The sequence below is a fragment of the Cyprinodon variegatus genome, unplaced genomic scaffold, assembly GCF_000732505.1.
Source record: "Cyprinodon variegatus isolate N-32 unplaced genomic scaffold, C_variegatus-1.0 Scaffold512, whole genome shotgun sequence".
NCBI lineage: Eukaryota > Metazoa > Chordata > Actinopteri > Cyprinodontiformes > Cyprinodontidae > Cyprinodon > Cyprinodon variegatus.
In genome coordinates this window covers 540,515-557,694 of record NW_015150965.1, presented here as the reverse complement: position 1 = coordinate 557,694, position 17,180 = coordinate 540,515, and the positions used below count along the sequence as shown (strand labels likewise).

Genomic DNA, 17,180 nt, shown 5'->3' with positions numbered 1-17,180 from the left:
ACAGAGGCAGGAGCAGGTGTATAAGGTGAAGAGTAATAAGAAACTGGGCGGGGCTAAGCAGGTGAATAAAATTAACCATTAAGCAAGTCATCAGTGGCAAGACCATGACACCTAAAGCTTTATTGCTTCAAATACCTCTTAATATTTGTCCCCTAGGACCCCCCTGGGAGTTTTTGATTTCAGCAAATCACAGTAAAAATTACAGTATCTTAAGTAAGAGATGCCAAAGAAGTCCTAGTTAATTTTGGTTGTATTACTCTGGCTGGTCTTCTTTTGAAGAGGAAATTGTGGATTCTGACAAACAGATGTAATGGTAGCAGCTACACCTGTCTCCTCCTGTGCTGCCATGTTTGTTTTGGTTCTTTCGTGGCTGTATAATCCGTTGTGTACCATGATAGTGCTATGGTACTAGCCAGCTCGTGCTGGGACGTTTCTTGAACAGTTTAAGCATTTGTGGGACAAGATGGATTGTGTTTGTAAATACAGAAACGTCGCAAGAATTCATCTTACAATTGTTATTATGGAAGTATTTTTTTTAATATACATAACTATCTACAAAGAAAAGAAACCATGTTTTTTGACTAATCTTTTTCTAATCTTTTGGTATGAACAACCAAAAAGCTCTGTTGTGCTCTAAACCCTGTGAATCTTATTGCATATGTTGTGCAATGCTAACAATCCGCAGCTCAAATTCAATTAAAAGATACTTTATTAAACCTTGAAGGGAAACTAAATGTTGCAGTAACTCATAGGTTTTTTTTTTTTTCACCATTTGCATTTTTCATTCATGCACCTCGTTTAAAATTCTTACGTGCTTCTTGATTGCGTCATTCCCAATTAACTGTAAACAAGTTTTTTCATCTGCATCTTTTCCTCTGCAAAGCGCTCTCTCACATTCCTGGATTTAAAGCAACATGTTGCGAATATTGGGGCTGGATTCCGTGCTTGTTTTCCATAAAAATCGTAAGTCTCTATGCGCGAATGTGGAATGAGAAAATATTCCATTCAAAAATTATTTTTCCCCAAATCAGTTTAATTAGTCATTGTTTGATTTTTATCTTGGTGATATAGTTTTTTCTTTTCTTTCCACTGTGCTACCAGGAGAAAAAAAATCCCATAGATCACTCCGACCAAGCAGCCTTTCTCCTACAATAACATGGTGATCAATCCTGCAGGGTCCCTGACAGGCTGACACCGCCTTAAGCCATTCTGCCAGCTTGCCTAAAAAAATCCCTCAGTGTGAGCGTGGTTGTTGGTTGCTTACTGACCTGAAGGTTGGTGGTGCAGAGCAGCTTCCTGCTCGCATGCTGCGTTACAAATACCTGCATATTTAATGTGTCATATGAGAAGATCTCCTGCTTTGGACTGAACAAACAAGACTCCATCCCCACATCTCTGGATGGGCTCTTTGTAGAAACTGGTCGGATTCAGAGGAGAGGTCGGGTCAGGGGTCAGAGGCGGAACAGCTGCCAAAGGCTGAAGGTCACCAGGTACAGATGTTTGATGTTACCAGGGTCACACTGGTGCATTGTGGGTCTTACTTCATTCATATGTTCCTTGAACTTTTGAAAGTTTTGTTTTTATGGAGGAGAACATGATTGTGGTCAAAGCTGGGGATTTTTGTGGGAATCTGCATGAAACTGATCAGAACAGAATCTGTTTCCTTGGGGTGGGCTTTTCTCTCACACACAGGGGGCTTTATTTCCATTGTTCCCCTTCACTCTGTCACATGCGGCCAAACAGTCGCATCCTTAAAGCTGCTCACAGGCACACATGCAGTGAACCTGATCTTTACCTCCTTTTGTCTCCTGTGTCACTGGGCACTCCTTGCCCGGCCCACATGATAGCGCCTTTCCCAGGACCCTTGCTTCCTGCATTCACCCCGTTCCCAAGACAACTAAGCCTAAAATGGGTAGAGCCTCTGCTATCAGCCAGACTTGTCAAAAGCAGCTTCCCAAAAGCTGCGGCAGTGGGAACCGACTGCTCGCTATCTCTTTCTCATTTCTTCTTTAAAGTCTTTAAAGTGTCAGCACTGTTTCCCCTCAGAACGAGCCGCACACGCCTACCATCCGCCCTCCTCATCACACATACTGTACACACACTCACACACACTCACACATGCATGCTTGTGACGACGCACCCACAGCAAGATAGCCGCTTTGGCTGACTAAGAAGGGCCTCCGAAAGCGGCAGAGGAAATGTTCTTTGGTAAACTGATGAGGTGTGGAGACAGAGGATTGATATGCTACAGCCCTACAGTGCCAGCGCACTGATTCATGTTCAAAGGGATTTTCTGCTCCTTGTTTTCTTTACTCTTTTTAGGAATGCATGTGTTTTTGATGGCCCCCGTGTTGGCCATTTCCTCCCTGCTGCAGAAGCTTCTCAGCCTTTCTTCTCATATCGTCACCAGAACACAGTGGAGAGCGTGAAAGTAAACCTGGGATACTTCCACATCTTTCCTGCATGCCCGTTAGTTTTTCTCCACGTGTATTTTCCAACATGTGCGTGTCATTACGTGTTTGTTTTCTATTCCCCAGGTTTTGTCCATATGCAATGAAAACTGCCCACGCTTTGCCATAAAATATGCCCTCTTTACATGTGTGTCTCTGCAGGAGAAGCCGTACAAATGCAGCGAGTGCAACAAGGCCTTCAGCCAGAAACGAGGACTGGACGAGCACATGAGGACGCACACGGGAGAGAAACCCTTCCAGTGTGACGTGAGAAGCAGACTGCCTTTCCTTGATTCCTGCCTGTTTTTGTCTCTGTGTGTAAATTTGATGGACCTCTGGCACGAGGCCAGATGTGGAGCTCAGCTAGAGCCAGATAGGGATCTTTCTTCTCCGGAGGGGCAGAGTGGGCCGATCTCACGTAAACACTTTGAGAGGATCAGAGGGATAAATTACTCTCAGCTTATAATACTGCAGAAGTAATAATTATTCACAGAGAAGGGAGTAAAGACACGCAAGAGAACTTCCTGTCGGTTTTTAACCTACGTATGCTAAACTTTTTCACAGTTGTTTCAAATTTCAGACCTCTTTTTAAACTCTGAAAGAAAAAAAAACAATATTCAATAATCAGGTGGAGTTTTACCAAAATTCAGACTTTTAATGAGTTGATGAAACATAAGCACAAATTTCTGGATGAAATTTCAGGATAATTTACAATTATGACCTCTGATACAGTTATTGACTACTGGTGAGGTAATGTCGCTGAGGTTTCTACAGCTATTTCTATTTCTCATCAACCCGGTCGTAAACTGCTTATGCTTGGAGTCATAATGGAGTCGATTCTGAACGCACATGTTTTTTATAGTTAGTGTGACTAACAGTTTCCAAAGATTCTGTTATCTCTGATATAGATCATGGGTGAATTTTAGGTTTTGCTTTGAAATCTTCCCTAAACTCCAAAAGATTATTTTCTTTAGTAGCGTAGCTTTTCATGGCTAACAAGCTGAACTTGGCAGACATGTGCAGCTAAGAGCTATATTTCCATTACCCTAATTGTTAATGTTCTGTTCCTTAAATACAAGATAAAATGCCCCAAAAAACAATGTGACCAAAAATTGTTTACCTCTGTGAACAGCTGGATTACTGGTAAACCATCAGATTGTTTGGATTCGATCTGAAATGGAGAAATCAATGTTTACTTCTTTCCACCTCATACCTTTCCAAACCTCAGTATGGTATAGTTTTGAGTGTGGACTTTTCCTTTAGACTCTTATCTTTATTTCTTTCCACTCTTCACTGCACTATTTTTGATTCCACTATCAAGTTCCACTTTTTTATCCCTCAGATATTTTATTTTTTTTGCACTCAGAGTCTCTATGAGGTGAAAAAAGCTTTTTTTTGTCACTTAAAGTTCAGTTTTCTTTATTCCCTTTCTTTTTTTTTGTTATTTAACAATAATCATTATTTGCTGCAGAACTTCTAAACAGGGTCACGGACCTTCACATATTTCTATTTCTCCCAGGTATTTCCAACCTCAACCCTGTAAAAAATTCAAGTTCAATTGTTAGATGTATTAAATGAAATAATTAATTACACCGTGCTCCAGTTTCTGCACCTCAAGCTAACTGAGTGTGTGCTGTTAAACTACAACAATATCTGCATGGGTTGCATTGGAACGGTCTGTGAACCGGGGGGAAGGTAGGTGCATCAATCCAACCTATTCTCATTATGAGTGAGTGTGAAATTGTACGAAAAGTAGTTAGAGACATGAATAAGTGATGATTGCATTGTTTTTCCCATTTGTATGTCCGTCCGCGGATCTGCTTTTTTTTTCTGTCTGCCAGCGCATGCGCACTGATGTGGTTTTTTTTGAGGAAAAACGTCCAAAAACGTACGAAATAGTGTGCATAACTTTTCGTACGGTAATGAGAATATGTTGATCAATTGCATTCAAATAGGTACCACCAAAACAAGTGAATCTCAGATGCTCCTGAGGACTGTGGAAAAAGAAGGACATGATGAGCAACAATTAAAAGGAATTCAGACCAAAGCATTGGAGTTCAGATTTGAATGTTTTAAATGTCAAAGGGAGGATTTTAAATAGCGTGCAATATATTAGAGGGAATGGGTTTGGTGTGACAGACTTGGACAGAGATCAATACGTATGAACACTTTTGCTGGTGGTGGAGGCTGAGCTGCAGTTAACTGACAAATAAAGATGGTAAATAGATACTGTTATGAGATTTTGGCCATATGAATAACTGTAAAGCTTAAAGTAGCTCTTAATGAGGCAAGACGATTCAAAGTTCTGTACATAAGAAAAATAAAAGTATATTGCAATTGCACAAAGGTAGCAGGAATAATTATAAAGAGCTAAAGTGAATAATTAAAATAAAATGTATATAGAAATTAATGATAATAGAGCTGATAAAAAATTAAAGGAAAGTTGGACTGACAGCCTAACTAGAAGTGTTTTTATAGCCCAACCTAAGGCCAAACTAAACAAATAGGTTTTCAATCCAAATTTAAAGCAACTTTAGGGTTCCACTGCTTTTATAGTTTTCTTTCCAGAATAATTGAGCATAAGAACTAAAGCTGCTTCTTTATGTCTGGGTCTAGATATGCAGAATGGATTTTGTCCTCTCAGCTCTTCTGAAAGACCTGAGAGGTCCGAGAGGGTGATCCACAGCAAGTCTTTAATGTAGCCTCTTTAGGGGCTAAGCATTCTATGATTTATAGACTAACAGAAGTATTTTAAAGTCTATTCTCTGAGATATGAGAAGTCAGTGGAAGGACATAAAAACTTAGGTGATGTGCTCCACTTTCTTAGTTTCAGTGAGGACGTAGGCAGCAGCATTCTGGATCAGCTGCAGCTGTCCGATCACTTTACTCTAAAGGTCCAGGATTAACTGGCGGTGTGCTGACTTTTGAACGCTCTTTCCAAACATAGTTTCTTCAGTTTTTTTTTTATTCTGCTGTGTAGTAACCAAACTTCTAAGTTAGGCTAAGAGGGTCTTAAGCAGAGAAGGTGGCTGTAACAGCAAGAGCTGTTTGGCAGATGCTCAGCTTGAATAATGACATAAATTAAAAACTTCTTTAACTATCATTCAATTAAATATATGGAGATAAGATCAACTTTATCCTCCTTATACAGAGAGAGATTCAGTTTAGCAGTTGGACAGGTTCACGACGCACCTGTATACCCCCAATATAGTGTGCATAGAAGGAAGATGTAAAAGGGAGAGATTTTATGTTGGCCATTTTGCAAAATAGAACTGCTTTATACAAGCAGGCCATCACAATAAAATAGTGACAGTTGGTGTCTATGTTGATATCAAAAAGATGAAGTCGTGAAACTATCATTTATGTTGGGATAACATAACAATCAGAAAGCTAAAATTAGGGGAATTAAAAAAGGTATTTCTTATCTCAATAATTGGTTTATTTATCTCCATGGGTGCATTTATATTTCAGTTGTTTTGTTTCTCATATCAACCAATGAAGGCTCTTAGAAGACATCATCACACCTGGTAAATGGACAAAACCACATCACCTTTACAAAGATAAACATTGCTACTGGCTCCTTGCTTAGAGATGCTCTTAGCAGCTATCTGAATCACTCCTCAGCTAAGAATGCTTTGCAGGTATTTTTAGGCTAAGATAGTCGCAGCCTGAGGGGATTCCTTGTGAATACATACCCTGGAGTTTGAAAAGGCATCAAAGAAGAACTTTGAAGGCTTATTCTTGGTCATTTTTCAGCTGGCAATATCGGAAATGAAATTTTGTAAACAGGCTTGCCAAGTCATTTTTTAAAAACACTTACCCTACCAAACACTTTTTCCAAATGTTCCTAATGGGTCTAGGTTACCGCTGCCAGTAAAACCCTAATAACATATGATTCTTCTGATTTTAGATTTTTTTTTACAAGTCAGTTTGAAGATATTAACAGTAGTGGATCTCTTACTTTTATTATGTTTTTGCAAAACTATAAATTGTATATACACTAATATTCAATGGAGTTTGTACATTTTCACACTCGTAGCAAAAGCTGATGTTGAGAATGAAGAAAAAGATTTTGAATGAAAACAGTTTGTCATTATATAGATAAAAACAAATTGACATTTGGAAAATAATTTCTCTTTCAGAAATATACTTTTACTCTCAAATATTGTTTTTTTTTTGCAATCAGAGTGAAAAAAAAATTCTCTCAAAAGTAGATTTCTCTCTCAAAATTTTTTTTTTCTCTCTAAAGACAAATATTTGCTCTCAATTCAGGATTTTTCTTTGATGTGTAAAACAGCAGTCCTGTATTCCAATTGGCCAGTTTTAAAAGAACTGACAGCTGATTGGTGATTTTAATTGTGTTCTAGATGAGCAGCGCTTTGTCTGGAACCTGGATGGGAGCTAATGACTGTATTGTGTTTCTAAGAGTGTTATTGTGTATTTTCCACCAGTAGGTTCCATAACACAGACCCAAAGCCAGCCATCTCCTTCAGTTGCAGACAGCTCTGTCCAGCTTCACAACAGACTTTTGACCCCGCCCATCACCACAGCCGTAAGCTCTCGTCCACATCCCAGGCGAAGCGCTGCTCATCTCCAACGCATCTAATATCACCGATTCTGTTCAGACTCAATGACAAAATATTTTCTCTCAAAAAAATTTTTTTAATGTCAAATAACATGAATTTTTGCTATCAGTGTGAAAATGTGTTCGCTCAAATTTATTTGTTTCACTTTTATGGTTATTTTCCCCTTTTAGATCACTTTTTTCTTCAATTTGATACAAAAATTAATTAACCCAAAAAAGTCATGATAAAAAAACATAAATAGAAGCTTAAAATGAAAAGAAATAAATCTGAATAATGTGTTTAAATTAATTACGTGGCTAAATTGAAAAAAACAAAACTTTTTAATAATGATCCAGTTTAATAAATAGGACTGTATTTTCCCTGTTCTGTAGTTGAAGAATCGGCTAAAAGGGTTAAAACTGAGGACATAAAACTGACAAAAAAGAGTCAGTGAGTCTTTAAACTCTTTTTTCTGCACAATATAGAAAAACTGAGGCTTTTTATTCCTAAATGACCATCAGTAGAAGGTGAACGCTATATATTTGAATAATTGTTTCAGATTCAAAACCCAGAGAGCTTTAAAACAGAAAACCCATCTTCCCAGAGACTCATCTGATGTTATATTTAAAGGCCACAAAATCAGCATCCCACTCACTGACAATTAGGCATCACCACAAGAGCTCCCCAATGATATCAAACACTCATCCGGCTTCTTTTTCCAGCCCCAGAAGAGACATTTCCGTGTAATTAATTTGATCCCAAAACCAGTGGAAATAAGAGGACATGTGGGTTTTATTAGAGGCGGTTTATTTTGAGCCAGACAAAGGGATTGCTCGCTTCCAGAAACTTTCTGGACACAGAAAGAGCTGCCGATTCAGCTCCTGTCAAAAAGTACTGAAATGTCGAAGCATTCCCAATTACATCTGGCCTGGAGTGAGATGCACATCAGCTCTCTGCCACTTCTTCAGTCCAAAAAAACAGAAATATCCGACAGACATTGGGTCTGTTTTGCAGATTGTTGAGCCATGTTTGGTAACAGCCAGGTATCACATCATTGTAGATATCCCATGTAATCCGCTTTTCTATCAGAGCTTCTCTATAATGCTGTACAGACACAGATGTATGCTGTCTGACTTTCTAAATGTAGTTCGCAGATGGAGCCGTGGACACATGCTGAGATTCTCCCAGCTTAATGTCAAAATGGAATTCCGGCCAATGCTGGATTATCCTGATTGATACAGGGGGGCAGGAGTCATCAGAGCAAAATGACTTATTTAGGATAAGTGTTAAAGTAGTGTACAATCCCTCCCAAAACTGATGGAGGGGGGTTCTCATACTTTCTGTCTTCTTTATAACTGAGTCTGTATCACTAAGTTTGTGTGTCTGTTAGACGTCTAAACCCTGCTGTCACTGAGGAGCTCCCGGAATAGAAGCAGCAGTTATAGCGCCTCACACAAGCTTTCTGGCCCAAACACAAACTTTGATGTCTTTTAATGAGATTATACATGTAGCAAATGATTGTAAAGTGGAAATAAAAAGATACATGATATGGTTTTAAAGATAAAATCTAAAATTATGAATAATCTGTAAAATTGTGTTAATAATTCTAGTGTTATAGTGTTAGAGTTACATGTGGTTCTGGAGCTGCTGGTTTCAAACCCCTAATCTGGAAGCAGAAAACAGTGATTCAGTTTCAAAACAGGCGAAGCTAAAAGTGCAGCACCTAAATCTTTTAATCACTGTTAAGGTAAAATAGTAAAAGATTTCAGTTATGGTTTCTGGGCCAGGATTTTTATCTTTAAAAACTGGTTTAGTATCTTATCTTCGGTACAGAGGCCATAACAGGGACTGGTTCTACAGGGGCCCTGACCCCTGTCAGCCCCCTACCAAAAGCAGCCATACAAGCACATCTTCTACTTGACATAATGGCCGAATACAGAAGGAACCCGGTCTATATAGAGCATTATTATATAGTGGACTTTATAGTGAACTCAGTTAACTGACCGTTTAGATAGATAATCACTGCTTTTTGCTCCATTGGTCACGTAACTTATCTTCCTCTGCCTGATGCCTGGCTGCGCCATCTTTGTTATTAGTCACCACTATCGGGTAGTGACAGCAAGCCGAGGTGAATACAAATCCCATGATGCTTTGCGAGGAGAGCATGACCATGGATGATAACTACTTATCAAGGTGCATTTTAGGAAATTTCGAGTCCACTACTTTTTCATCCACTAGAGGTTTGGACACAGCCTGAGTAGGTTCTGGCTAGCAGAGCGGGCCGAGGCTCTGGACAGGAGAACAGCAGGGAGGGGGTCAAGCGGAGACAAGAGAGGAATCTAAACCCAAATCTAATCAACCTTTCAATCTTTATTTAAATTAAATTACATTCAAAGATACTTTATTGACCTGAGAGGGAAATTAAATTAACTGGGTTTTTCTTCAACTATTTGTTGTAAAGGGTTTTTCTTGCCCTGTATCTAGAGAAGCCTTTGACTGAAGACACTTTTGACTTTTGAAGAGTAGTCTTTAATAAAGTTCTTTAAATATTAAAAAGCAAATGTCAGCAACCTCTTAGGAATATCTAGACAGGTCAGTGGGAAGGTTGTGAAAGTATTTACCATAGGGTTGGATTCCAAAGGTCTTAAATTGTTAATCAGGCCTAGTAATTAGGGCATTGTGCTTGAAATTCAGAGGTTCTGAGTTCAATCCCATCTCCTACAGACTGCCACTCTGGGTCCCTGAGCAAGACCCTTAACCCCACACTGCTCCCCCGGGCACCACACAACGGCATCCCCCACTGCTACCAACGGGATGGTTAAATGCAGAGAATGAATTTCCTTGCTTTGTACATGTGACAATGTAATGACAATAAAAAGGCTGAAAAAAAGAAGAATCGCGATGAATGAAATAAACATCAACTAATTTAGTAATGGATTTATTGTTATCAGGATTAATATCGACTCTTAAACATGCCATTAGCTAAGAAAACAACAAATTCTCCCATTTAATCCATCCCCTTGGGGTGCAGAGGTAAATTTCTCCAATCTGACATCAAAAACTTTTAAAAATAACCAAACATTTTACTTTCATGATGAAAAACAATGCTTTGTCCATTATTATTTTCCATCCAGAACTCCTTAAGTCTTCCGGATAGAGTGTTTTAGCCGTCTAATTAATACCCAAAAAAATAATAAACAGATTCATTGATTTTCTAAATATTCATTTGTTGCAGCCCTTCTTACAGAGCAAAATACCAAGGATTGTAGATCCAAGCTTAGCTTCAGTGAAATACTGTCGAGCCATAACAATTGATCTTTAAAGTTTTGATAGGGAGAGAAATGTGCTAACTGCACCATACTCTGGACACAGTGGTATATGGTGGCAACATTATGCTGGGATGCTTTTGACCAGCAGAGGCAGGAAAGCTGGTCAGAGATGATGTGAATCTGGAAGGAGATAAACCAACAGTTATCATGGAAGAAAAGATGCAGAAAAGCAGAGGCTGAGTCAGAGGGTTTTTCTTTCTGCAGGATGGAAAAAAAACAACAAGATCTAAATCCAATTTAGAATATTTGATTTTCTTTGACTTTTTACCTTCAGTCTAACCTATTTGAGAAAAAAAAAATTAGCAAACATTTAAATACATGTGCAAAGCTGGTAAAGACATACCCAAGGAGAGTTTCAGCAGTATTTACACAAAAAGGTGGTTATTTCTTTGCATGAACACAAAAGCATTCTAACTGATTTTTATCTGTAAAAATGTTTGCAAACCATCTGTTAACATTATTTTACATCATATAAAATAGATGCTTTGAAAATTGTTGCTGTAAAGGGACATTAAAAAAATAATTTTGCATGTAGAGTTTTAATTATGCTGCTGTCATAAGACTTCTGAGCTTTTGCTTTTCTTGTTCTTTTAGGTGTGCGATCTGTCATTTAGCCTGAAGAAGATGCTCAGCAGACATAAGCTGACTCACAACCCCAACCGGCCCATGGCGGAGTGCCAGCTCTGCCACAAGAAGTTCACCCGGAACGACTACCTCAAAGTCCACATGGAGAATGTCCACGGGGAGACAGAGAGCTAAAGCCAATTACAAGAGCACAAATCAGATCCTTAAGATAAACTTCTGCCTCGTGTTTTACGTAGCAGAAAAGTCTGAACATGCAGCGTGTAGAGATGGACAGATAGCTGCAATGTTGGTATTACCAATAGATGCATGAAGAACAGAGGAAACATCAAGACAGGCATGTTAAAATTGAAACCAAGACTCTTTGTCTAATTTTTTTCCCCCATCATCCTGTTTCTTCATTATTTTTAATATTTGAACAAACCCATTCCCATATGCTATATATGCCTCTGGAGCCGCTGAGTCTGCTCCCAGGAATGTCTTGCATTTCACATCCAATCCTCCAGACGTCTTAGCAGTATTGCTCTGTGTACCATTCCAACCAGAGCCTGTTGTACCTCGATGTGTGTTTGTGGCCTGTTGCCAAGTGCTGAAGAAAACCAGCAAGCAGATTCCTTTTTAGGGTCCTTTTATCCTTCTACCCCAACACCTGCTCTTTGAGAAGTCAAACTAATGGACAAAATCCATCCCCATCGTTTTGGGGGCTGTATTGTACAAGTGATGGAACTGGATTGTTGAATGGAGCTCTAAAATAAGGAAGATGCTGCATGATTTACTTTGGCTAACAAAATTTATTCAGTTGCTTTTTTACCATAAAATTTGGAAAACAAAACGTTTTTATGATTTCAATTCGCAGCTTTTTCATTGTAAACATACTTGTTAGCGTAGCTAAAATTGGATCCAGGTGTTAAAAATATCTATTTTGTCATGTTCAATCTGGATTGGTTGATGGGATATTTAGGGTTAGAGAAACACAGTTGTTGGTTGTGAATTTGGGTTCAGTTTGTTACATGTTTTAGAAACCCTAAGCTACTGCTGAGAACAGGATCCCTATAGCATGATGCTGCCTTCACCATGCTTCGCACATGGTCAAACAGAGATGTGCAATTTAAATCTGATTTACACCTTGGCACCTTCTTTTTCCGTGTTCCTTACTTGTCCTCTGGGATTAGCTTCCTTTTTTAATCTCCCACTGAGTCCAGTGGAAGATCCGATTTGTGATTTACACAACTAAAACCTGCCCTGTCAATAGATTTTGTTTGTCCACTGAGCTGATGTCATTTAGCACATTTCTGAGACTGAACAAGTGGATTTTACAGACTTATATATATTTTCTGTTCCCCTCAACAGTTAAGGACTACTTTGCTTTTATTTAGTACATAAAATCCCACAAAAATGTCTTAAAGTTTGTTGTTTTCTGTGAAAAAATCTAAAAAGTTTATTAAGTATGTATAGTTGAGGAAGTGTTCTGTGTTCTCTGTCTGCTCTCAGCAGATTTGGTTTGAACGTCATGACTGGCTTAAGATGAATGGATTCTGGGTTCAAAAGATGTTTTTTTGGCCACATATTTGTGGACAAATGTTTTTTTTCTCTTAAAGAACTAAAGAAGAACCAAACAACTATTTTTGTTTTCTCTTTAATCTTTATTTCGCTATAAATTTCCCAGGATGTTGTGCCTTATAAACTGTTTACATGGTTTTATGATAATCTTTGTTCAATACATTGTTTTATATATTTCATGAGAGTCTGTCTTCTTTTGCCATTATTTTTCCACTTCCTTCCTCGTTCTGTACTCTCATGATTAATCCCCAGTTTTCCAGCTGTTTATTCTACATCTGGAAAATGTGGATTGTCATTTCACACTTTTGTGTTTTCAGATGTATGAAACCTCATCACCTACCAAACGTCCATTTCCCCCCACTTATTCTAATTATGTGTTTGTGAACTGTTGACATTGAAGGGGGAAATGGGGGAAAAATGGCTTTGAGAGTTGATTAAAAGCGTTCATTTCTCGTTAATCTAACCCCTATTCTTAGGCTGGCAGTCTGATGGGAGTGGAGGCTAATTAAGGCTCTTTTTTCCCTCTCTTTCTGAGACCACAGTCACCACTCGCCTGATCTGTAAAGCCACACACTAAAGAGCGCCTCTGATGGTTTCTCTCTGTGGATGCGGAGACTCTTTCTCACGTCCATCCCCCCACAGCAGCTCTTTTGGTATCTCCACTCTGAAATCTGTGAGAATCTCATGAGCAGTAAATTAATTGGGAAAGTTCTTCTCATCCGACTGCCTGTTGTTCAAGCTTAATAAATCTGTGCATCGTTGCTCTTGACTTCCTAAAAACATCTAATGATTATAAGATTATTTTTGTGCGACTGTTTGCTCAACACCTAAATAATTTTTGCAACTCATGTTCAATTAAATCAGAGGAAATAGTCCTGGAACAGAAACTTCAGGATTTGTCCAAGTTAGCCTCGTCTCTCCAATCACAGGCAGTCCCCCCCACTAGATTTGGGTTCACCATTTGGCAATGAGGGCCGCAGTTTGCTGACCATGTTTCTGCCCAACTGCTGTTCTTTAGCAGTGGAACCTCCTGCTCATACTGATTATCTCTGAAGATTTGAGTGGCATTTATGCTGCATCTTGCAAATAAATAGATGCAGGACTTTGCAACAGTAAATGGTTTTTATTTGAATGTCACAATTATTGATGTCTCACCATTTTTCTTGGTCTGTGGGAAAAACAAGCTGATTCACTTTTGGGTAGATTTAGAAAAACTAACCTTGTTTTACTTATTGAATGACAGATATATGGAAATACAAAGCTACCAGAGGAATAAGTTAAGAATGGGTATGGTATAGTCCGACTTTTCACCATACAACCATTACACTATTAAAGATAACTTACTGCTGCACGGTGGAGCAGGTTGTAGCATTGTTGCCTTGCAGAAAGAAAATTTCTATTTAAAGAAAAATCATGTCTTAAAATCTGTTTTTTTTTTGTTATCTTCAATTCAATTCAGTTTATTTATATAGCGCCAATTCACAATACAAGTCATATCAAGGGACTTTACAGTTTAACCAGATCATACAGTCAAAGTGATTCAAAGTTTTCTATCTAAGGAAAACCAGTTGATTACATCAAATCATTGACTTAAATACAATGCCTCATCTTATCCAGGCCAGTTAATTATACGTCAGCTTGTGCACCTACATTGGGCCAATCATATATCAACAGTCATCTGTCAATCAGTTTTTTTCAATCATAGCAACTTCATATGTCTTAGCTAATAAACGCAACGGTTGAAATAATAATAATTTCCTTTCCTATTGAGTTACGTCCCAGTGTTCACGGGGATGGATGTCTGTGTGTTCAGCAGGCGTAGAGCTAACAGAACTGGCAGCGTTGCGAGGCAAGGACTCAAACATGTACGGCTGTAAGCCTTCTACACCAAACCAAGCTTCTGCCGCCCTGGCGTCCTCTTCCACAACATCTTCCTCCCCGCTTTCCTCCTCTAAATAAAAAATGTATGACAGAGGAGACTCATCCACGACCTCCGACACTAAACTCCTCTTGCATGTTTCCACTGTCCATAGCGTTCCTTGACAGTGTCGTTTCTAAGTGCTATTTGGTCCCAATGTAATTTCCCATTGGGAACCTACTAGCACTAAGTTGCTAACTGGTTAGCAAAATACTTCCCAGAAACCGGCTACAATCAAACTTGCTTGTGAACCTTCCGCCACAACAATGTGATAGTCAACCAATCATATTCACTTTATTCACTCATGTACAGTCAGGCAGCACTCGGGATAATTTGGAAATGCAACGGTTGGAACAGCCGTTTCCCTACGACTTTAAGAACATATAGGATACACTGTTTGATCGCCATATAGGCTCCTGCTACCGTTAGGCGACATGTCTAGAAATTTCTCAGCCTTAGTGGTGTAGCTTTTTTTAAATTTACATTTTATTTATTTTCCTGGAACATGACATTTCAAAACTTTAGACAGGTGCATCTAATAGGAGAACATGAAAATCTGTCTAAGTCTCAGAAAACATCAAGAAAGAACAAAAAAAGGGAAGTTGTGATGGAGACACTTAACAACCAGCGTTTGGGATTATATGGTTTTACACAAAGTCCAACATTGCAGGCTGTACACACTTAGCCCATTTTGACCAAATTCTATAAAAAAAAGCTTTTTTTTTTTAATCATGAGAGAAAACATAATCTTTTACATTACATACATTTAATGCACAATTGCAAATCATTCTTCAATGGTAGCCATTTTTACATGTTTCACATGATTTCACAGTAAAAAGACCAAAGAATTTTCTATCATTTCTATTCATATTTTGTTGTACAGCACACATATACACAATCTGTATTTAAAAGGTATCATAATTCCAAAGACATGTTATGGGTGATTGTCTATGTCCTCCCAGAAATGTCCAGTAAAATGGAACCCTCAAATGATGGCTGCCCTGGTACTACAGCAGTGCAGCTTTTGTATGCATTCTATATAAAACATCCAGAGAGGAAACCATAGCACCTTAAGTCAGAGTATCTTCCTCATCCTTCTTAATCTCTGGAGGATATGCAAATGTTTAAGGGAGGATAACTTAGCTTTTTAGAGCCTGTGTTCTCTGTCAGTGCTCTGCCATCACTTGTTTAATATTAGTTAATTAGCATAATAATTCATTCAGGGGGCTTTCCTACTGACCTATTGTTGTCCATTCCAATCTCTCCTTTCTTAAACCCTCTGTGCATCCAAGCCTGCATGTGTCCGTCTTGATGGGTGTACCATGCCAAAGCTCCTAGTCAATGTGTTTCTAATTACATGTTTTTACTGGAAGCCCCAGTTTCCTGTGTTGCCTCCCCGTTTGTGAGTGTGGGCTAGACTGGGCTCCGACCAGCGTCCACAGAGCCGAACGCCGGCCCCGCCCACTGAGCAGGAGTATCATTACCACGCCAGTCCTGGTTTATGGTGAGCCACTGTCACGTTAGGAATGACCAAGACACGCTTGTCTGACCCCTTTGTTTGGCAGGCGTTGCGGGGCAACAGGTAGGTTTACCCCTCGATGGACCAGAGTAATATGGAATGTGTGCCCGGCGTTGAGTGCCATGTCGAAGGATTTCAATAATGTGGGACAGGGTGTGTTTAGGTATTCTGGGCTTTTACCATTTTTTTTTTTTTTAGGACTGACAGACAGATCTGTCAAGGCCATATTATTTTGGAGACGGTGGCTGTGGGATACCTAAAAAGCTCTGAGTCTGATAAAGATATGATAATTAAATGTCTGAGACCAAATCACTATACTGAGGGGAAACTCCCTCATCTGGAGATAAGCATCCATTCTGTCTACAATATTGACCTCATCCTGTTTCAATTACTTTACAAATATGATTCTTATCTGATCTTCAGACTGTACTTCAGGCAAAACAACAAGGAATTAGGTTAGGTAGACAGGGATGTTTTTTCATTAGGAGGAAATTGGTAGAGGAGCTACCATTAGACAGCGCCTAAGTGCTGCCTACCTCCATCCCACTCAATATTTAGTCTTGCAGTTTGGCCTTTTTTCATCAAGAAAATTGCAAAATTTGAATAAACTCCCACATATTTGCAAAAAAGTTGTTACGCTTGCTTGAGGTGTTTTTTTTTGGTTTTTTTTTTGAAAAAAGGTTAATGTGCAAAACAGTAGATGGAAACACTTTTTTAGAACCTGCTGTTATGTAGCTTTTTTAGCTCCAACCCTAAGTTTTACCTTACTGATCAGCTGTTCCTGCTGTCAAGTCTTCCTGAATTATCCTATTATACACATAAACATGGCTGGAAGCAAAATCGCCATTACTAACTGACATGTTAACGAAAGAGCAACATGTTCAATAACAATCCATCATTCATCCAAACTTTCCTTCATTAGCAGCTGGCTACCTCAAGTGGTAAGTTATATTATGGTATATAGTTTATAACCTACAGAAAGAATAAAAAACAAAATGCAGATAAACATATTTTAATCATATTTTTCCGGACTACTCTGAACATGTCCGATGATGACATCACACAAGCTGTTTAACAGAGAAAATGTAAAAAGCATCAAAATTGTCTCAGAAAAGTCATAAAATATTTTTTAAAGTTTATTAGCATTCTTAAATGAATTAAGGATAAAAATAAGTCATTTTCGTGCGCAAATGAGCTGATGGTACGGATCGTGCTTCTGGGTATCAACGGTTAGTGACACCTTTATTACAGCCATGT

At 38.7% G+C, this 17,180-nt stretch overlaps 1 protein-coding gene across 1 annotated transcript in view; it reads left to right on the top strand.

Annotated features, from left to right (window-relative positions):
- Positions 1 to 12,633, top strand: part of prdm5 (PR domain containing 5) — a 70,063-nt gene extending 57,430 nt beyond the window's left edge. Inside the window, exons 15-16 of the mRNA XM_015390767.1 lie at positions 2,613 to 2,717; positions 10,939 to 12,633. Coding sequence (XP_015246253.1) covers positions 2,613 to 2,717; positions 10,939 to 11,103 — 270 coding nt within the window. The 3' untranslated portion in view covers positions 11,104 to 12,633. The remainder of the gene's footprint in view (positions 1 to 2,612; positions 2,718 to 10,938) is intronic.
- The last annotated feature ends 4,547 nt before the right edge of the window (positions 12,634 to 17,180 follow it).